This window comes from Ursus americanus, chromosome 7, assembly GCF_024610735.1.
Source record: "Ursus americanus isolate L20-20 chromosome 7, mUrsAme1.1.p, whole genome shotgun sequence".
NCBI classification, from domain to species: Eukaryota; Metazoa; Chordata; class Mammalia; order Carnivora; family Ursidae; genus Ursus; species Ursus americanus.
In genome coordinates, this window is record NC_142133.1 from 28387054 (window position 1) to 28409739 (window position 22686).

Here is a 22686-nt window from a genome sequence, read left to right on the forward strand (position 1 = left end):
AGCAAAAGAAATTTCACAGATTATCTGAAGAGAGGAGAGCTATTTAGTACCCCTAATGAGAAACCAACAAATGGAGTAGGAAGATAAAGGCCAAAGAAGATTCAGGAAGGGGAAAGGGAAGGAAATAACAGATCACATAATGATGCATAAAAACGTAAAAACTAGTAATAAGATGGGTTGAAGAGTTTGGCAAGAATTAGTGATCCACAACTGGAAAACTACTTAAAAACAAGCCAGTAAACTCCAGGAAACAAAAAGATAACAGAAGATAAACAAGAATTTATTTCTTGTAAAATATAAAATGAGCCATAGAACCTTTTCTGGCTCGCCGCTGACCAGAATTGTTATTTTTAGAATTACCCTGAGAAAATAGGGAAGGATAAAAAAATGTAATCTCTATATATCAGAAAAGAAAGTTCACAGAGTTTACTTAAAATTGATGCATGAAGTAACAGCAGTATAACAACACTATTTCAGAATACAGAGGTTAATATCAAAGCCAGCATCTGAAAAAGCTGAAAGAAGAAGGGGAGTTGAGGAGCTAGGGAACAATGAACTTTATTACGGGCCTTTTTCTGTTTACTTTTAAACTCTGTACACATTACATCTATTTATACACTAAACTCAGACATACCCTTCCACTATTCTAAGCTTATCCTATTTTTTTCCTTAGTCCTACCCCTATTACTATCAGCCTAATAAGACTTTCTTACCCAAGTAGAGTTATGTGCTGATTGAGTGGAGATTGCTTACGTTTAAAGAACATACTAGTAGGTTTAGAGAGAACTTACTTCATCATAATGAAGGCCTTAATATGAAAAACCCACAGCTAACATCATGCTTAATGGTGAAAAACAGAGCTTTTCCCTTAAAGTTAGGAACAAGGTAAGGATGTCTACTCTCACCACTTTCATTAAACATAGTAGTAGAAGTCCTAGCCACAGCAGTCAGATAAGAAAAAGGAGGGGGGAAAAAAGTACCCAAATTGGTAAGGAGAAAATAAAATTTTCACTATTTGCAGATGACATGACACTATATATACAGTACCCTAAAAACTCCATCAAAAAACTAGAACTGAAGAATGAATTCAGTAAAATCATAAGATACAAAATCAATGTACAGAAATCCACTGCATTTCCATACACTAATAATGAAGTAGCATAAAGAGAAATTAAGAAAAACAACCCCATTTACAACTGCATCAAAAATAATAAAATACCTAGGAATACACTTAACCAAGGAGGTGAAAGACCTATACTCTGAAAACTATAAAACACTGATGAAAGAAATTCAAGACAACACAAAGAAATGTAAAGACATTCCATGCTCATGGATTCAAAGAACAAATGTTGTCATACTACCCCCAAAGCAATCTACAGATTTAATGCAATCCCTATCCAAATGCCAACACCATTTTTCACAGAACTAGAACAAACAATTCTAAAATTTGTATGGAACCCCAGAAGACCCCAAATAGACAAAGCAATCTTGAAAAAGGTATCTGGAGGTATCACAATTCTAGATTTCAAGTTGTATTACAAAGCAGTAGTAATCAAAACAGTAAAGTACTAGCACAAAAACACACAGGCCAATGGAATACAACAGAAAGCCCAAAAATAAACCCACGATTACATGGTCAGTTAATCTTCCACAAAGAAGGAATGAAGATACAATGGGGAAAAAGACAGTCTCTTCAACAAATGGTGTTGGAAAACTGGATAGCTACATTCAAAACAATGAAACTGGACTACTTTCTTACACCATACACAAAAAATAAACTCAAGGTGGATTAAAGACCTAAATGTAAGACCTGAAATCATAAAAATCCTAGAAGAGAGCACAGGCAGTAATTTCTCTGACATCAGCCATAGCAACATCTTTCTAGATGATCTCCTGAGGCAAAGGAAACCAAAGCAAAAATAAACTATTGGGAATACATCAAAATAAAAAGTCTCTGTGCAGCAAAACAACCAACAAAACTAAAAAAGAACCTACCAAATGGGAGAAGATGCTTGCAAATGACATATCTGATAAAGGGTTAGTATCTAAAATATATAAAGAACTTATACAATTCAACACACACACACACACACACAAATAATCCAATTAAAAATGCACAGAAGTTACGAAGAGATTTCTCCGAAGAAGACATACAGATGGCGAACAGACCCATGAAAAGATGCTCAACATCACTCATCATCAGGGAAATGCAAATCAAACCCACAATGAGATATCACTTCACACCTGTCAGAATGGCCAAAAAAACACAAGAAACAACAATTGTTGGTGAAGATGTGGAGAAAAAGAAACCCTCTGGTGGGAATAGAAACTGGCACAGCCACTGTGGAAAACATTATGGAGGTTCCTGAACAAATTAAAAATAGAACTACCCTATGATACAATAATCGCATTACTGGGTATTTATCTCAAGAATACGAAAACACTAATTTGAAAGGATACACGCACCCCTATGTTTATTGCAGCATTATTTACAACAGCCAAACTATGGAAGCAGCCCAAGTGTCCACTAATAGATGAATGGATAAAGATGTACCACATACACACACACACACACACACACACACACACACACACACACACGATATTACTCACCAATAAGAAAAAGAATCAGGATAGAGCTAGAGGGTACTATGCTAAGTGAAATATGTCAGAGAAAGACAAATGTGGTATGATTTTACTCATATGTGGTATTTAGGAAACAAAACAGATGAACAAAACAGGGGAAGAGAAGGAAAAATAAAGTAAGATGAAAAGAGAGAGGGAGGCAAACCACAAGAGATGTTGAACTCTAGGAAACAAAGAGGATTGCTGGAGGGGAGGTAGATCAGAGTAAGGGGTAATTTGGTGATGAGCATTAATTAAAAAGGACACTGGATATAATGAGCACTGGGTGTTACATGCAACCAAGGAATCACTAAATTCTACCCTGGTAGCTAATAATGCAGTGTATGTTAACTAAATTGAATTTAAATAAAGAATAAAAAAAAAGAATGAAATCATGCCATTTGCAAGGACATGGATGGATCCAGAGAGTATAATGCTAAGCGAAATAAGTCAGTAAGAGAAAGACTAATACCATATAATCTCACTCATACGTGGAATTTAAGAAAAACAAACAAATAAAGGGGGGGAATAAAAAAACAGATTCTTGACTATAAAGAACTGATGGATACTACAGGGGATGTGGATGGACGAATGGGTGAAATAGGTGAAGGAGATTAAGAGTGTACTCATCTTAATGAGTACTAATATATAAAAATGCTGAATCACTATATTGTACACCTGAAACTAATTTAACACTGTATATTAACCATACTGGAATTAAAAATGGAAAACAATCTAAAAAAAAGATAAAATTTCTAAATGCCTAGCATAAAATACATAGCTCCAATTAACAAAAAAAATTTTAACTCAATATTCATGAGGAATCTACATATCAAAATTAAATTATTTTTTAACTTTGATTCTACAATTCCATCTAACAACACATATTCCAATGGATCTAACGTTTTCCCTGGCCATAGTACCATGGCCTGGTACGCTGAAAGGACTGTTAATCCATGGTAACTAACTTTAATAAAAGTTTTTATTTATGAACTAATTCATGAAAAGCACTACTTTAAATAGTGGTCAATATCAATACCCCCCTGAATTTATCAATATCCCCAAATTTCTTAATGCCAAAATAAAAGGCAGAGCCTTAGAGAGTGTAGAACATAATCTATTCGAAAGCAACAGCTACTAAAACTGTTTGTAAAAATAAAGTTTACTGAGGCACCTGGCTGTCTCAGTCAATAAAGTATGTTACTCTTTTGATCTTGGGATCATGAGTTTAAGCTGCACACTGGATGTAGTTTACTTTAAAAAATATAAGTTTATTAAAACAATGAAAAAATAAAAGGAACAGCCTTGAACATTTATCCACCACAAATGACAGCTATGAAAGATACAATTTTTAGCCTAAAAATACAAAAAGCTGATAGAACCTCACCCTTGCTGGCACCCAGAATTCTTTTAGAAGACAAATCGTGAAAGAAAATTAAAAAGTAGATTGGTAGGGGCACCTGGGTGGCTCAGTCGTTAAGCGTCTGCCTTCGCCTCAGGGCCTGATCCCAGGGTTCTGGGATCGAGCCCTGCATCAAGCTCCCTGATCTGCTGGAAGCCTGCTTCTTCCTCTCCCACTCCCCCTGCTTGTGCTCCCTCTCTCGCTGGCTGTCTCTGTCAAATAAATAAATAAATCTTTAAAAAAAAAAAAAAAAAGTAGATTGGTAGGAGACAATGAAGGGCCTGAAAGCCTGGTAAGGAAGGTGGAATTTACAAGACAGAAACCCAAGCCAGTTTTGTGGTAAGTTTTAACGAGTCAAAAAAAGGAAAGAAAAAAAAAAAACAATGTTATCCAATGTTTTTATCATCCATATTACTTTCAGACCTTTATATGCTTTCATTAACTTGTATTCTTCAATTTATTCTCTTAATCTTTTCTCTCCACTTTGAATTAGTTTTCCTCCCATTCCAGTCCCAACTGCAGTATTAATAAAACGATAACCTTTTAAACAAACATATACAACGTTCCTGATCTTACAGACAATGGCAGATATACGACTGTTACACAGCAATGAAAAATGATATTTGATGACATGGAGAGATTAATTATAGTTGACTGTGAATGAAAAATCAGATTATAAAACATAGATGTAGTAAAATCACATTTTTGTAAAAAAAAAAAAACAAACTATGATTCACAAGCTCATGCCAAGGCTATACAAAAAAAATTACCAGTTGTTACTCCAGGTGGTAGCAGCTTTGTTTTGTTTTGTTTTACTTTGATTCTCTTTATTTTCTCAGACTTTTACAATGAGTGCATACTTAAATAGGAGGAAAATAAAATAGTAATACAGTTGTAATGCTTATAAAAATTAAATTCTTATCAATATACTATTTTTAAGTGAATATGCTCCTTTACCTATCTTCTAGTCAATATAGAATAATGATTCTTGACCACTGATAATCTAATGAGAACTATTAACACTTTCCTCCCAGGAAACCTATTAAGAACATTTTGTATGAAATGTCATGAGTTGATCAGTGCTAATGTACATTTATGGACTTCCATGGTCATAGGCCCCCAAGTTAACAATCTCTTTCGAACATTAACCACGCCTTATTAAATTGCTGTTTATCAACTATAAGAACTACCATCTTAATCTAGGCAGCAGAATTTTCTGATGCCCCAAAAAGAAGTTGAGGAAGGTCAGAGACATGAGGGGGAGGGGAAAATAGACCCCCAAAAAAGTTTAAGATTTTTGTTCATTTATTTGAGAGAGAGAGAGAGCACACGGGTACAGGGAGAAGCAGACTCCCCGTGGAGGAGGGACCCGACGCAGGGCTCGATCCCAGGACCTGGGATTATGACCTGAGCCAAAGACAGACACTTAACCAACTGAGCCACCACCCAGGTGCCCCTAGACAAAAATTTATCACAAAACACTGTGATCCACCTGGATATTTTATTGTCACTTGTCTCTTCTTCAGCATGAACAATGAACATTCTACTTTTTTACCACCAGCTAAAAAATTGCTCATACTTATTGACATGTGAATAAAATGATACAGGTTACAAATTGTTTTTTAGTTCAGCTTTTCACACTTTAGCTTACATAACCTTCAACATATGTATCATTTTCTGAAATAAATTTTAACAATTTTAATTAAAACAGGTGTTTATTAAGATCTTCTGTCAGGTACTGTGCTAAGCACTTGGTCTCTTCACAACCTAAAATAGTAGTGACATTATTATTCTCATTTCACAAATGAAGCAAGAATTTACAAGTTAACTAGTTTGTCATAATCATCTAATAAACAGATGAGAAAGCAGGACTTGAAGCCACGTCAATCTGGCTCAACAGCCACACTCTTAACCACTATACAGCAACAATAGATAAAAGTAAGTGGATCTCTGTAGTTTGGGGGCAAACATTTTTAGACATTCTGATGAAACCTACAAATTATGCCTAAAAGTGTACATATCAATTATTTACTTTGTGATTTCATTGCCATCCACACTCCAGCTTAAAAATTCCTGATACAAGGATTAAGAGTATATATCAATGATAAAAGTGGACTAGAAATGGGAACATGTAACCCCCACCCAGCACCACCAATAACTAGGTGTGAGACATTAAAAAAAAATTTGCATCATTTCTCTGGATTTCATTTTATTTAGCGGCATAACATGTTGCTACCTAGCTGTAGTTACAATAAATAAATCCAAAATTATGACTCAAATGTAACATTTCTCAGCAAATCCTTTGGATATTGATGTTAATTTTGAATCATTAACATTAGTATTATGAAATATCCAATCATCTACCTTACCCATAATGAAAGGAACAGAGGAACAGTAACAATTAGTAAACTTAGCTGAAAGTAATTCAGCTGGTGAAGACTCAGAAAAGAGATGCCAATAATGATGGCATGTAAAAAATCTACAATTTGTAGAAAAAATATGTGTACCAAGTTAACTGACAAAGAAAAAACATAAGAAAAACGAATGTTACTGTAGAAAAATTGAGATTTGAAGATAAACTCTATGATCAGCTAGACTGTAGGCCTCACGACATTTATTTATGTTGGCTGCACTTAACATGTTCACTAATCACTGCACACAAAGCTTCAAGCATTCTTTATCCATAAAAATTTTAGAAGACTAATAAACAAGATAGGCACACAAGCAAAAAAGAATCTTTAGCTATGATCTGCTAAAATCATGTTAAGGGAACAGGAACTTGCAAATTCTTGCTACAAATTATGATTATATTAATTACTGTGTTCCCTGAAGTTTTATTCTTTATATTCAATATATGTAGTTCTTAAAAATTGGTCTAATATACCTATATATTATGCAAATGGAATAACAAGTAGCTTCCAGTAGGGTCAAAGTGTCCATTACCACAATACTGATTTTCTTAATGGTTTAAGTTTGTTAAAGGTCTCCAGCTACACCAATAAAAAGTCTTTAATCTCTCAATTATTTTTAGACTCTTATTCACTCTCCTGTTTCTAAATAATTAAAGAGTTTAAGAAACTGACTTTTATTCTGCAAAACCATGAGTGGCCTCTTTAAGGAGGGAAGAAGATTTAATAAATACTGATAAACTGTCATTTATTGACCATAGGTATACAACCCAACATTCTAAAAGGGAAATTTCATGACAAACAATGCCAATTTGAAGTACAACTCACAAAGTTAGTCTTTAAAGTACTTTAAAGATGCATACCTCTGTGTCCAGGAATTGATATAAGCAAATATTTTGAGAGTATGTTCCTTTCTGAGCTGCAGTCCATCACCACCTTCTATATCTGATACTGAAATAAAGTAGAAAAAACACTTTTTAATATTAGGAATAAGTAATGCTAAACCAATTAAAGCCAATACTTAAAAAAAGAAAAAGGCCTAAACTAAAGGCAAATATTTCATATATATATTTTTTTAATATAAAAATACGTATATATGTATTTTTTTTAACAATGTATTGGGGGAGCAAGAGAAAAGATGCTTTGCCAGTTATTCTAGTGCTGTCTCTCTACCTCAAATCCCCCCTTCTGTTCTATGCTTTGTGATGCTGGGGCTGGAACTCCACAAACTACATTTCTCATTTCCAGCTACTTCCTGTTAAGATCTTCCTCCACTGCCTACATGGCACTAGAAGACTAGAAGGCAGGAGGAGACCAAGGACGTGTTCGCTTTCTGTATATGAAAGCGTCACTCAGCAGCAGCACAGATTCCAAGTGGCAGCATCGAAAAACCAAACTCATGGTACTCCTCTCAGAGGTACCAGAAGTAGCCAGACAGCATCCCTTCCTTTAAGTCCTAGCTTCCTTCACAGGGCCCACCTCCAAGTGATTCTAAGTGATTCTTAGATTCTGACAATCCTTTTTCCTTTGTTTCCCTAGCCTTCAAGGAGACTGGCTGCTTCCTCAGTTATCATAATTGTCATCATCATTATCTCTGGGTATCACCCACATTCCATTTGTTCTCTACCTCCAACATTTGTGTAAGTACTTCCCTTAAATAAATTACCTTTCAACTTCCTGAATGGAGCTTGACTGACATACTGGCATTTCATATACAATATGTACTACTAGGAAAGGAATCTAAAGTTAAATCCAGGAAGGAAAAAAGTTCAGAAACTACAGGTTGTCCAGATAAATCTTCTAATGTAAATGTTTAATTGTACAAGATCTGGTCAGCAAATTTTTCATTAATGGGCCAGAAAGTAAATACTTTAGGCTTAGCAGGCCATAGAGTCTCTTTCCACACCTAGATAGCTGTGCCTCTTAAAAGGAGCCACACATAATGTGTAAACAAATTACCATGGCCATGTTAAAAACCCGCAGCTGAAAAATCTGGTACACTGGGCCACGGTCTGCCAACTCCATTCTATTTTTTTAGACTTTTTAAAAATTTTTTAAGGAGAGCACATGTGCGCACATGCACGTGAGCAAGGGGAGGAACAGAGGAAGAGGGACGGACAAGCAGACTCCATAATGAGCACAGAGCCTGACACAGGGCTCCATCTCACAACCCTGAGATCATGACCCAAGTCAAAATCAAGAGTCCAACGCTAAACCAGCTCAGTAGGTGGAGTATATGACTCTTGATCTTGCCTTGTGAGTTGGAGCCCAACACTGGGTGCACAGATTACTTAAAAATAAGAATCTTGAAAAAGTTAAAAAATAGAGCTACCCTACGATCCAGCAATTGCACACTATTAGGCATTTACCCGAAAGATACAAACATAGTGATCCGAAGGGGCACCCGCACCCCATGTTTATAGCGGCAATATCTACAATAGCCAAACTATGGAAAAAGCCCAGATGTCCACTGAAAGAAGATGTAGTGTATATGTGTGTATACACACACACACACACACACACACACACACAAAATGGAATATTCCTCAGCCATCAAAAAAAAAAAATCTTACTATTTGCAACAACATGGATGGAACTAGAGGGTATTATGCTAAGCAAAACAAGCCAATCAGAGAAAGACAATTATCCTATGATTTCATTTAGATGTGGAATTTAAGGAAAAAAACAGAGGACCATAGGGGAAGGGAGGGAAAAATAAAATAAGACAAAACCAGAGAGGCGGACAAACCATAAGAGACTCTTAACTACAGGATACAAATTGAGGGTTGCTGGAGGGGAGGGGAGAGGGGGAGATGGGGTACCTGGGTGATAGGCATTAAGGAGGGCACGTGATGTAATGAGCACTGGGTGTTACATACAACTGATCAATCACTGACTCTACCTCTGAAACCAGTAATACACTATATGTTAACTGACTTTTAAAATAGATAAATAAATCTTGGGGTGCCTGTGTGGCTCAGTCAGTCAAGCAACTGACTCTTGATTTCTACTCGGGTCATGATATCACGGTCACGGGATCAAGGCCCAAGTGAGGCTCCACGCTCAGCAAGGAATCTACTTGAGATTCTCCCCTCCCCCTTGCCTCTGGCCCCTGGCCCTGCACACACACACGTGCCCTCTCTAGCGCACACTCTCTAAAATAAAATAAAAAATTTAAAAGAAAATAAATTTTTAAAAAAATAAAATAAAAAATTAAAACAAAAAAAAATGAGTAAGGTCCATTATCCAGAATTTTTTTTTCTTAGTTTTATTTGATGTTTTAAGTCATCTTTACACTCAATGTGGAGCTCAAACACACAACCCTGGGATCAAGGGTCACATACTGTACCAATTGAGCCAGTCAGGCACCCCCAGAACTTATTTCTTATAAGCATTCATACTATACCTATTTCAGAACTGGCAACTAAAGTTTAAATATCAACCATATGTATCCCTTACTCCTGAGCAGTTTGTAAAAATATACTTTAAGTCAAAATTTTAACTGGAAGAAGGGGACTTTTTTTTTTTTTTTTAAAAAGCCTAGTTTTACTGTAGTAGTAGTAGTAGAACCCAAACTGAAATGAATGAAAAGTACTGCCTATTAGAAAGTAAAGGGATAATTAGCTTAATAAACTGAAACTCAGGGTGCCTGGCTCAGTGGGTAGAGCTCATGACTCTTGATGTTGGGGTTGTGAGTTCAAGCCCTATGTTGTATGTAGAGATTACTTAAAAATAAAATATTTTTAAAAATAAATAAAAGGGGCACTTGGGTGGCTCAGTCAGTTAAGCGTGTGACTTCTGCTCAGGTCATGATCTCAGTAGGGAATCTACTTAAAGATTCATTCTCTCCCCCCCCCCCCGCCCCCGCCTCTCCCACTGCTCAAGCTCTCTCTCAAATAAAAATCTTTAAAAAATAAAAATAAAAATAAACTGAATCTGTTCATCAAAATGCCTAATACTCAAATTCCAAAAGATCAGTGAAAAAGCTGCAAAAGGATAGACAGTTTGATACCATTTGCTGACTTTTAACACGCATAAAAAAACTGTCTTATTATGGACTCATGCACCATCATAGTATAAATACATATACTGTAATGATACACATCCACACCAAGAGAATGGTTACATCTGGGGAAAAAGATACAAAGACAGGCAAGAGGAAGTACTTTTTATAAAAGAAATAAAAATTGATACAGCTAAAGGCCAATATAAAATATTAACATCTATTAAATTTGGCAAGTACATGTATATCTATTTTAGGGTTTTTTTTCCAAGGGTCTAACCTATTTTCATAATTAATTTTTTTCTAGTTAAATATGCCAGATTCAGGATACTCTTTTGTTTCCACTTCCTCCCCAAACTCCATTAAAACAACAAGAGAAAATAAATGCACAATGGCATAAGCAAAACTAAATTGTGTAAGAAAAGGGCACCTGACTTAGAAAAACTACAGTAAGCTAAACAAATCAGCCTAATACTGAGGAATAGAACTAGGCTAACTTTTTCCCATGAAATCTCAGAAAGGCTCTGGAACTAGAAACACTGAGTACTTCTGAAAGCAGGAATAAAGGTAGGGCTAAAAAATATTAAAGTCTTATTAAGAAGCAGGTAGACATCCCCCGTCTTTCCCCTTCTCTCTCTCTCTCTCTCTCACACACATACACATACACACACACACACACACACACACACACACACACTCTTCCCCCGCCCCCACCAAAAGATCGTTTCCTTTCTGAGATGCTGAACCCGAAAAATCTCATTTTTGGAAAACCATGCAGCTAAAAGCCAGGAGTATCATACTGAAAACGTGTATGTCTCTGTACAGGCATTTCCTACTATGTCATGGAAGCATTCCTGAGAAGATTCATGTGACACAAAATCTTGCACTGAAGAATAAGGTGGGGGTGCCTGGCTGGCTCAGTTGGTAGAATATGTGACTCTTGATCTTGGGGTCATGAGTTTGAGCCCCATGATGGGTATAGAGATCACCTAAAAACAAAATCTTAGGGGCACTTGGGTGGTTCAGTTGGTTAAGCATCTGACTTCAGCTCAGGTCCTGATCTCAGCATCCTGGGATCAAGCCCTGGGTCAGGCTGCCCGCTCAGTGGGGAGTCTGCTTCTCTCTCTGCCCCTCCCCCCACTCGTGCATGTGCGTGCATGCTTGCTTTCTCTCTCCAAATAAAATCTTTAAAAAAAGGAAGACGACGACGACGACGGCGGAGGCTAACAACAATAAAACAAGGTTAGAAGAAAACTACTCAAAACCTATGACCAGAGCACTGACAAAAATCAGTAACTAGTCTGACTTAAACACTAGCACAGTTAAATCTCCACTGGCATTGCACTGGTGTCAATCAGCCTCTGCAGCTTTAAACCATGAGGTCCATGCATCATCTTTTGATATGGAGACATGAAGGCATTCAATTCTAATAAAGATCATTTCCCCAAAACACTAAAGATCAAATATAACCACTCACGTTAATCCATCATCTTAATGACTTTGCATCTACTTCACCTTCTCGATATATAGCTTTACAAACTAGGGAACAGGGGTCCTTAAAGGCAATAAACCAATCACTATATGCACAACAAAAAGTCATTTCTTAAAACTATCAGCTTTGGATGAAAAAAAAAAAAAGACTGTCAGCTTTGTTACAGTTTCTTCATGTACTGGTAGTAGGGTCTTCTATTTTTTCCCCCACCCCACCTCCTCCAGGTTCTTCTCTTTAATCACAGAAAAGCTTGCATGGATCACTGTAAAACATTAGTACTATGGGGGGGAATCCCCTAAGAACCAATAAAAATCTTACATTTTACTAATATTCTTCTACCAACTGTGTATGAGCTTAATTTTTGTCTAAAAAAAAGAATACCTTGTTCTAGACCAAACTATATACTCAATGTTGAGCCTTATGGCACTCTTCCACACTCAGCTCCAGAAATGCTGGTAGTCCAAACAGGAGATTGGAATACTTCTCTCTGGTAATACTGAACAGATCAAAAGGGGTAAAAACAATTCTCTTGACTAGGAAGAGGAGGAAAAGGCATAAGGCAGAAGTACATGCCAAACAAAAGGTTAACAAGATAACAGTACCTGAGACCCTGCAAGCACATTTGACAACAAATTCAAGAGAGAGTAAGATATATTGAGGGAAGAGATAAGGCAACCACTGAAAACAAACTCTGGGTTTGTAGATTTCAGCAGCAAGCCCTCCAACCCCATGCACTGCAGCAATGATACAGCTGGAGAACAAGGGAAGGGGTGCAGGGCTCTCAGAAAGGATTCTCACCCTCTTGCCAGAAACTTGTTTAACTCTGCTCTTTCGTAGAAAAATTCTGAGAGAAAACCAAGAAAATGCACCTAAGCCATTAAGAAAGAAGAAAGAAACCTTTAACTAATTATATTGCAACCCTAAAGGGTCAACTACCTGGACAGAGAAGAAGAAACATAGTACGCCATGCCAGTTTTCCCTTCCCAGCCTGAAAACACAGGGATCTGACTGGCTACAACAATCCCACCTTTCCCAAACACAAAAGAAAAATGGAATACATTCTGGAAAAAGCATATGTGTAGTCAGAGACCTGTCCCCATCTAAGGCCCACCTAGAAGCCCAATAGCTCATCAACAGAAGCTTTCCAAATTATTTCATTGTATCTACCTCATAACCAATAAAGGAAAGGAAGGACATTCTATTAGGGTCAAACCAGAGCTCTCCAGAGAGCTAACATCATATTCAATGGTCAAAGACAGCAATCTTCTCCTCTAAGATGAGGAGCAAGACAAAGTAAGTAACTTTCACAACTTCTGTTCAACTACAGTACTGGAAGATCTATCCAGAGCAATTAGGCAAAAAGGAATTGGAAAGGAAGAAGTAAAATTACCACTTTTCACAAATTACATAATCTTACAAATGTAGGAAACTCTAAAGAGTCCACCAAAAAAAGTGTTAGAATAAATGAATTCAGTAAATTACCAGAACACAGAATCACACAAAAATCATAACACTGCCATACAGCAATGATGAACAGGCTGTGGAGAAAATTAAGAACACAACTGCATTTACCACAGTACCAAAAACAATAAAAGACTCAGGAATAAACTTAACCAAGGAGGTAAAAGACTTATACACTGAAAACTACAAAACACTGCGGAAAGAAATTAGACACAAATAAATAGAAATCTCATATTCATGGATCGCAAGACTTAATATTGTTAAGTGTCAACACTGCCCAAAGTTATCTAGAGTCAATAAAATTCCTACCAAAGTCCCAAAGTGTGTGTGGGGGGGGGGTTAAAAAATTCCACCCTGAAATTCATATGGAATTTCAAGAGACCCCAAATAACCAAAACAATCTTAAAGAACAAAACAGGAAGGCTGAACACTTTGAGATTTCAAAACAAAGTACATAAATCAAAACCAAAAACAGTTATTACTTCATACCAATTAGGTTGGCTACTATAAAGAAAAAATCGTAATAGGTTGGCTACCATAAAGAAAAACGTCATAGTAACAAGTATAGGCAAAGATGCAGAGAAACCGGAATCCTTGTGCACAGTTGCTGGGAATGTAAAATGGTGCAATTGTTATGAAAAATAGCACAGCAGTTACTCAAAAAATTAAACATGGGGGCACCAGGCTGGCTTAGTTGATGGGGTATATGACTCTTGACCTCAGCGCTGGGTAGAGATTACTTAAAAAAAAAAAAATAAACGAACATATAATTACTATATGATCCAGCAATCCCACTTTTAAGTATATTTATATATTTTTCTTAAGATTTATTTGTTTTAGAGAGGGGGGAGAGAGCAAGGACCCACGGACAAGTGGGGAAGGGGCAGAGGGAGAGAATCTTCAAGCAGACTCCCCGCTGAGCACGGAGCCCACTGAGACTCAACCTCATAACCCATCAGATCACAACCTAAGTCAAAACCAAGGGGCAGACACTCAACCACTGAGCCACCCAGGCACCCCTTAGGTATATATATTAAAAAGAACTGAAAGCTGGGGCACCTGGGTGGCTCAGTCAGTTAAGCATCTACCTTTGACTCAGGTCATGATCCCAGGGTCCTGGGATCTAGCCCTGTGTCAGGCTCCCTGCTGCGTGGGAAGTCTGCTTCTCCCTCTCCCTCTGACCCTAACCCCTGCTTGTGCTCTTGCTGGCTTGCTCTCTAATAAATTTTTAAATATCATTTTAAAAAAAGAACCAAAAGCTCAATCTCAAAGAGGTATTTGTAAACCTATGTTCACAGCAGCATTATTCACAACAGGAAAAAGTAGAAGCAACCCAAACGTGCAACAAATGAATAAACAAAATGTTGTGTATATATACATGGGAATATTATTCAATCTTAAAAAGGAAGGAAGGGGCACCTGGGTGGCTCAGTCCCTGCTTACGTTCTCTCACTCAAATAAATAAATCAAGCAAGGAAGGAAGGAAGGAAGGAATCCTACCACATACTACAACATGGATGAGCTCTGAGGATATTAAGTAAGGCAATCACAGGAAGACAAATACTGCAGGATTCTGCTTAAATGAGATAACTTGAGCAGGCAAACTGAAACAAAGTACAATGGTGGCTATCAGGCAAATGAGTTGTTTGATAGGTATACAGAGTTTCAGTTTTCAAGATGAAAAAGTTCTAGAGATTTGTTGCAAAAAATGAGAATAGTCTTAACACTACTGAACTGTACACTTAAAAATGATTTTTTTAATAAAGATTTTTATTTATTTGATAGAGAGAGAGAGAGCCAGCAAAAGAGGGAACACAAGCAGGGGGAGTGGGAGAGGAAGAAGCAGGCTCCCAGCGGAGCAGGGAGCCCAATGCGGGGCTCGATCCCAGGACCCTGGGATCACACCCTGAGCAGAAGGCAGACACTTAACGACTGAGCCACCCAGGTGCCCCTTAAAAATGACTGTGATGGTAAATTATTTACTTGTTTTTTTACAACTAAAAAGATTTTATTAATCCAAAAAAAAAAAAAAAAAGATAGGGAAACTCAGAATGCATTTTAAAAGAAGCCACTGATCTTTATAAATAATCAGACCCACTAAAGTCCACAGGACAATAAAAGCAGGCAGGCAGGCAACATTATCCCGAAATACTCCCACCATTCCCTATAGAGAAGGAACTGTATTCCAACCCTAAAAGGTCAACCACCAGGACAGGAAAAAGGGCAGGCAAGGTGGGGGGACTGTCCACACAGACCTACAGAACACCAAATATAGCCCAATAGGAGAGACCAAAGTAGAAATGGAAACATCAACATTGGTCAATATCCAAGGGGTACCAGAGAGGCTATTCCCCTAAAGCAAGAGAAGGTAATTCAGTAACTAAAAGTACCCACCTGACACAATGCAAGGGGGTAGAGGACTAGGTACTGGATGAAAAGAAAATGGTTCTCACCACTTAGGTTAAAAAAAGAAAAGCTCAGGACGCCTGGGTGGCTCAGTCGGTTAAGCATCTGCCTTCCGCTCCAGGTCATGATCCCAGGGTCTTGGGATTCAGTCCTGCATGGGGCTCCTTGCTCAGCGGGAAGTCTGCTTCTCCCTCTGCCCTGCCACTTCCCCTGTGTTCTCTGACAAATAAAATCTTAAAAAAAAAAAAAAATGCTCATAAAAACTTCAAGATCAGAAATCAATAGTATGGGGGTGCCGGGGTGGCTCAGGCGTTTAAGCATCTAACTGGTGATCTCAGCTCAGGTCTTGATCTCAGGGCCATGAGTTCAAGCCCCACACTGGGCTCTACCTTGAGTGTGGAACCTACTTAAAAAAAACAAAGAAAAAGAAGAAGAAGAAGAAATGGATAGTATGACAAGCACAATTCCAAGAGGAAACATTAGAGGATGGGAAGTATAATGCAGAAGTCTAGTGAGAAACCACTGGTAGCTATGACTAAGATCTTACACAGGCAAAAGGAACAGGTCTTCTCAAATACAATCTCACCTAAGGAAAAAAAATTCATGACCACTGACCAGGCCAAAGGTGCTGAACAAAACCTCATGTATCTCAGGTTCAGAGAATTCCAGTTCCCCGGCTCTTAGAAGCCCATAAGAAAGGTATTCTCAGCAAGTCTCAAAAGAACAGGGCTATAAGAAGCTGGGCCCTATCCAGAATCCTCACCAGCACCTAGGTTAGCCACTGAGGCCAATCCAGGTGAGTAAAATGGCTAAAATAAGTACAAACAACTATAGGAGGATTGGTTAGCCAGCACTCCAGGCCTAAGTTATTCCTTGGGTATAGAGAAATCACTCGACTAATGCTTAACTTTAAAACATATTAATGCACATTCAGCCACCTTTTCACATAGGGCCTTTTTTATAGGGTTTCAGTACACTGAATGGAGTTCTGTATTTTATCTTGTATTTAAAAAGAAACAAAAGCAGTGCACTATCGTTTCCATTCCAGATTTCTATTACAGTAGTTTGAACACTTAATTTGCAGGGCAATCTAAACACAGAACACTTTTCAGATTTTTTAATTTGCCAATCGTCCCAAAAAATAAAATGAAATAAAATTTCCCACTCTTTGTCTTAATCACACCTAAAGAAATCTGCTTTTATACAACTAATGATCAACTCTTTTCACCTTTTTTTTTTAATCTAAAAAAGAGAACATGAAAACACAGTCTTGCAGAGTTAAGCAAAGTTTCCTTAAAAAAGTACAACTATGCTGAAAGACAGGAGTTAGAAAAAAGGGAAGCAAAGGGGGCGCCTGGGTGGCTCCGTCGTTAAGCGTATGCCTTTGGCTCAGGTCATGATCCCAGGGTCCTGGGATCGAGCCCCGCATCAGGCTCCCTGCTTGGCAGGAAGCCTGCTTCTCCCTCTCACACTCCCCTTGCTTGTCTTCCCTCTCTCACTGTCTCTGTCAAATAAATAAAAATCTTTAAAAAAAAGGGGGGGGAAGCAAAAGGACAGCAGGAAGGAGGGATAATGACAGAAAAGCCAGGATGGACTCCCGGTCAGAAGGATCATCATGTGCAAAGTTTCAGAGAATTGAAACACAGAAAAACAAGGTACTGGATAACTGCTAAATAAGGGAACGGGAAGGAAAGATAAAGCTGTTAAAGAGGCTAATAGGGGTGCCGGGGTGGCTCAGTCAGTTAAGCGTCCAACTCTTGGTTTCTGCTCAGGTCATGATCTCAGGGTTGAAAGATAGAGCCCTACTCTCAGCTCCACGCTCAGCATGGAGTCTGCTTGGGATTCCCTCCCTCTCCCTTCCCTTTTGACCCTCCCCTCATTCATGTTCTCTAAAATAAATGAATGAATAAATAAGTAAAACTAAAAAAAAAAAAAAAGATGCTCTTGTCTGGCTCAGTCAGTGGAACATGTAACTCAACCTCAGGGTCACGAGTCTGAGTCCTACATCAGGCAGAGAGATTATTTAAAAAGAAAAAAGATGCTAGGGGCGCCTGGGTGGCTCAGTCGTTAAGCGTCTGCCTTCGGCTCAGGGCGTGATCCCGGTGTTCTGGGATCGAGCCCCACATCCGGCTCCTCCACTGGGAGCCTGATTCTTCCTCTCCCACTCCCCCTGTTTGTGTTCCCTCTCTTGCTGGCTGTCTCTCTCTCTGTCAAATAAATAAATAAAATCTTTAAAAAAAAAAGATGCTAATAAATTTAAGGACCAACTCACTAAACAATGCAACAAGATGCAGTCAAAAATTCTATTAAACGCAAACCATAAGTACTTTAAAATGTGTTGCCTCAAAGGTAAAGTGTTAAATGATGTACAACTACACTGGAATTAAAGACACGCTTAAAAGGCTATTCAGGGGAGCCTAGCAGGCTCAGTCAGTAGAACATGTGACTTTTAATCTCGGGGCTGCAGGTTCCAGCCCCATGCTGGGTGTAGAGATTACTTAAAAAATAAAATCTTTAGGGGCCCCTGGTTGGCTCAGTCAGTTAGACATCTGCCTTCAGCTTGGGTCATGGTCCCAGGGTCCTGGGATCAAGCCCCTCGTTGGTCTCCCTGCTCAGTGGGGAGCCTGCTTCTCCCTCTCCCTCTGCCTGTTGATCCCCCTGTTTGTATCTGCTCTCCCTCTCTCAAATAAAATCTTTAAAAAAAAAAAAAAGAAATTTAAAAACAAATCTTTAAAATAAAAGGCTAGTCAAAGGGCCAACTAAATAAACATAAACAATTAAGAAGGTACTATACAGTTATGAACTTGGATGAACTATTGTCAAACAACTTTCAACTATTCATATGTTAAATGTATTGTACTTCTGTATATATTTGAAATTTGTCATAGCAAGTTTTAATAAATCTCCAAAGGAAAAAAGATGCTACCTGGAGTATCAATAATCAAGAGTGAGAAGCAGGCTTCTGTTCCGAAGAACAGTATAAAACCTTCAAAATGTTAAAATGGTGGCAAATCTAGAATTTTATACCCAGGTAAACCTACCTCAAGAGTAATGGTGAATATGTTTGATTACCATTGGAGACCATGCCTGAATGTAAAAGTAAAAAAATTAACAGATAGATAGAAAATAAAAGATACCTCAAAAAAAGGGTAGAAGGGGGAGTAACAGGAACAAAAAGAAAAAGAAATGGTAATGAAGGAAATGAACATGAATAAATCTAAATATATAAAGTGATGAAATACTTTAAAAATATGTGTTAGTTTGGGAGACTTTCAACTCAACTGAAATATGGGACAGCATTAAAGATGGCAGAAATAAAGACTGTCATTCTTAAAGCGTTCTGAACTGATACATTAGATAATATAAGACATTTAGACTAAGGACAAAAACAAAAAAACAAACTTCAAAGAAATTACGAACTAGGAAGCCTTTGTAGGGTAATCTCTCTCAGCTCGAACAAAAGATTAGAGAAGAATGGGCCAGAAACAGAAAAATGATACAAACATGGTCAAACACATCACTGAAATGCTATTTTTCTCTTACCAGGTTTACAAAGTTTAAGTAATACCTAGAGTTGGTAAACTCCGGAGAAAATGGGTACTTTCATACATTAGTGAAAAAAAATCGGGGTATATTTACCAAAATTAAAAATACACTGAACCTCTGAATAGTCAATCATTTATTTTTTTAATTTATTTATTTGAGAGAGAGCAGAGTGAGAGAGAGAGAGAGAGAGAGAGACACACAGAGCACAAGCTACGGGGACGAGGAGACGGAGAGGCCGACTCCCCGCTAAGCAGGGAGCCCGACGTGGGACTCGATCCCAGGACCCCGGGATCGTGACCCAAGCCGAAGGCAGACACTCAACCAACCAAGCACACAGGTGCCCCTCAATCATTTTTTTTTTTTTGAAGATTTTATTTGACAGAAAGAGAGCACAAGCAGGGGGAGCGGCAGGCAGAGAGAGAGGAAGAAAAAGGCTCCCTACTGAGCAAGGAGCCCGACGTAGGGCTCAACCCCAGGACCCTGGGATCATGACCTGAACCAAAGGTAGTTGCTTAACTGAATGAGCCACCCAGGTGCACCTCAATCATCTTTTTCTTACACACACCCCCAAAATAACCTTCATGGATTTTCAACATGGCACTGTTCATATTAACAGAAGATTACAAAAAACTTGAATGTCTGTCAATAGAGGACAACATAAACCCAACCTGACAATGAAAAACTATGCATCAGAAAGAAAAAAAAAAAAGGATGTTCTTTATTTTTTTTAAAGATTTTATTTAATTATTTGACAGAGAGAGAGACCTCAAGCAGGGGGAGTGGCAGGCAGAGGGAGAGGGAGAAGCAGGGTCCCCGCTAAGCAGGGTGCCAGACATGGGACTCGATCCCAGGACCCTGAGACCATGATCTGAGCCAAAGGCAGATGCTTAACTGACTGAGCAGCCCAGGAGCCTCAAGGATGCTCTTTATAAACTGGTATGAAATAATCTCCCAAAAGTTAAGTTTTAATTACATAACTTGATGATTCTAAGAAAAAAAAAAAAAAAAGACTAACTTACCACAAATCAAATGTTAATATTTTAAAGAATTCATTGCTACTAATAGCAATGGCTGCTGGCATTACAAAACACACAACATGACCTTATGTGCTCTCTGATGGAATAATACAACATATCCTATTAAACAGTCTTGCCAAGAAACCTAATTTGAATCTGATCAAGTCTCTAAATCTAATAATCAAATTACAGAAATAGAAGAGACTGAAAAACCCATTAAATAATTACACAAGGATACAATAAGCAACATTCAGACTGAAAAACCTCTATGTCTGAATGATCCATGGAATCAGCAGTTTCTTCAACAAATAGCAAGGGAAAAAAAAGGAAGATGGGACCCTAAAGATTAAATCAGTCCTTAAAACAACAACAACAAAAAAAAAAACAGCAAGACCACTAAGTTATCCTGAGGAATGACTCCTAAAAATATATCCTTAAAAATGAAAACAGAAAAGAATTACATACCAAAAAAATTAAAGAGACATCAGTAAACTACAAACTGCAGAGCAGCTAGAATCTATTGAATTAGTATATGCAGGTCACCAAACACAACACAAAAAATACAATGAACAAAACAACAAATTATTTAAAGAGCCTTAAAGTAGAAACAAATTAAGTGTCCAAAGAGTAGATCAATCTATATATACATACATGAGAGTGAGCGCATGTGCATGCATATCTCCACAAGGAATTCTATTCAACATTAAAAAGCAACAGACTACCGATACATTAATAAGGAACAATAGCGTATAACCATACGCTAAGTGGGGAAAAAATGCCAGATACAATTAGTACTTAAAGTTTATTTCCATTTTGATATAACCATACAAAAGACAAATCTAAGTCTGTGTGGCATAAAGCATGTCAGCCAAGAGTGAGGTCATCAAAATAGCAAAATGGGAATTTTCTACTATCTTCCTCCCAAAGAACACTGATTTTGACAATCACCTGTACGTAACAGTGCCTTTCAAGAAGTTAGGGAGTCCAGTGGAGAAGTTCTACCACCCACTGGAACAAAAAACAAACAAACAAAAAAATCCAAGAGATAACACATTGAAAAGGGTAAAATAAAGTTTCACTTTACCTGCCACACCCTTTCCCCATAGTCCCCACAGCATAGTGTCAGGATAGATCTTCTTAACCTGTGATTTCTTCCTTGGGGGAAAGTGAGACCATGTAAGTGAACACGCAGCTTCCCCAGTTGTGTGCGACACTGACAAAGAGACCCATTTCATTCCTACCGTACCCAGAATATTGAGGTGTACTATATCACTGTGGGGGAGTGGCTGGAAGAACAGCAGGGCTCTCAGAAGATATAAAATGGGATATGGAACCTGCTAACTGCAATTCAGACTTCACTGGGAAGCCCACCCACAAGCTGCCTTGTCTGAGGATGCTGCCAACTAGTAAACGGTCAGCCCCAACTTCCCACACACCTAACCCATACATGCTCTCACTCTGCAGCTAGCTTCCTGTGTTCACCCCCAAGGGCAGAGAGAGCACGAGCATCTGAAGATGGCTAGTGAACAAGTGCAAAAAGCTATCCTGACTCTACAGAACTGGGAGAAAGCACACAAACTTGACAATTCAGCACTGCCCTACAGAAAGCAAACAAGAGACTGTCACATTCGTCTTAGCTTTGCAGGATCAAGAAAAAGCATACAAACTTAAGAATACTCTCCAAGGGAAAATAAGAAATGAGGAACATACAGACCAGCAAAGGTCTGCAAAAACTTCAGAATCCACAACAGGCTAAGAGAAGGTATGGCTCTCCTGAAGCTAGTCAGTAAAAACTGGTGACGTCTTGTCAAATGCAAAACAGCAACTCACAACTTCAAGGAACATGAAATCAGGAAATATTAAACCACCAAATAAACAGTAATTTTCCAGTAACCAACCCCAAATAAAAGATTTGCAATCTGTCAGATAAAGAATTCGAAATAGTTGTTTTAAGGAAGCTCAGTGACCCACAAGAAAACACGGAGAGACAATACAACAAAATCAGAAAAGCCATACACAGACAAAAAGTGAGAAGTTTTAAAAAAGAGATATTATAAAAAAGAACCAAATAGAAGTTGTGGCCCTAAGGAACACAATGAATAAAAATGCAATAAAATGCAACAATAGCAGACATGATCAAGCGGAAGGAACAACCTCTAGAGAGTAGGTAATTTTGAAATTACACATTCAAAAGTAAAAAAGTGAAGAAAGCCTATGGGAACTATAGGATACAATTAAAGAGAAATAATCCATGCATTTTTGGAGGAGTCCCAGAAGAAAGGGAAAGGGGGGGGGCAGCATTTTATTTAAAAAAGAAGTAGCAGCAG

General features: G+C 38.0%; 1 protein-coding gene across 4 annotated transcripts in view; it reads right to left on the minus strand.

Moving 5' to 3' along the window:
* USP34 (ubiquitin specific peptidase 34) overlaps nt 1-22686 on the minus strand; it is a 240466-nt gene that overhangs the window by 195804 nt on the left and 21976 nt on the right. For all 4 annotated transcript variants that reach the window (XM_045788051.2, XM_045788052.2, XM_045788049.2 and 1 more), the window contains exon 2: nt 7299-7386. In XM_045788051.2, coding sequence (XP_045644007.2) covers nt 7299-7386 — 88 coding nt within the window. The remainder of the gene's footprint in view (nt 1-7298; nt 7387-22686) is intronic.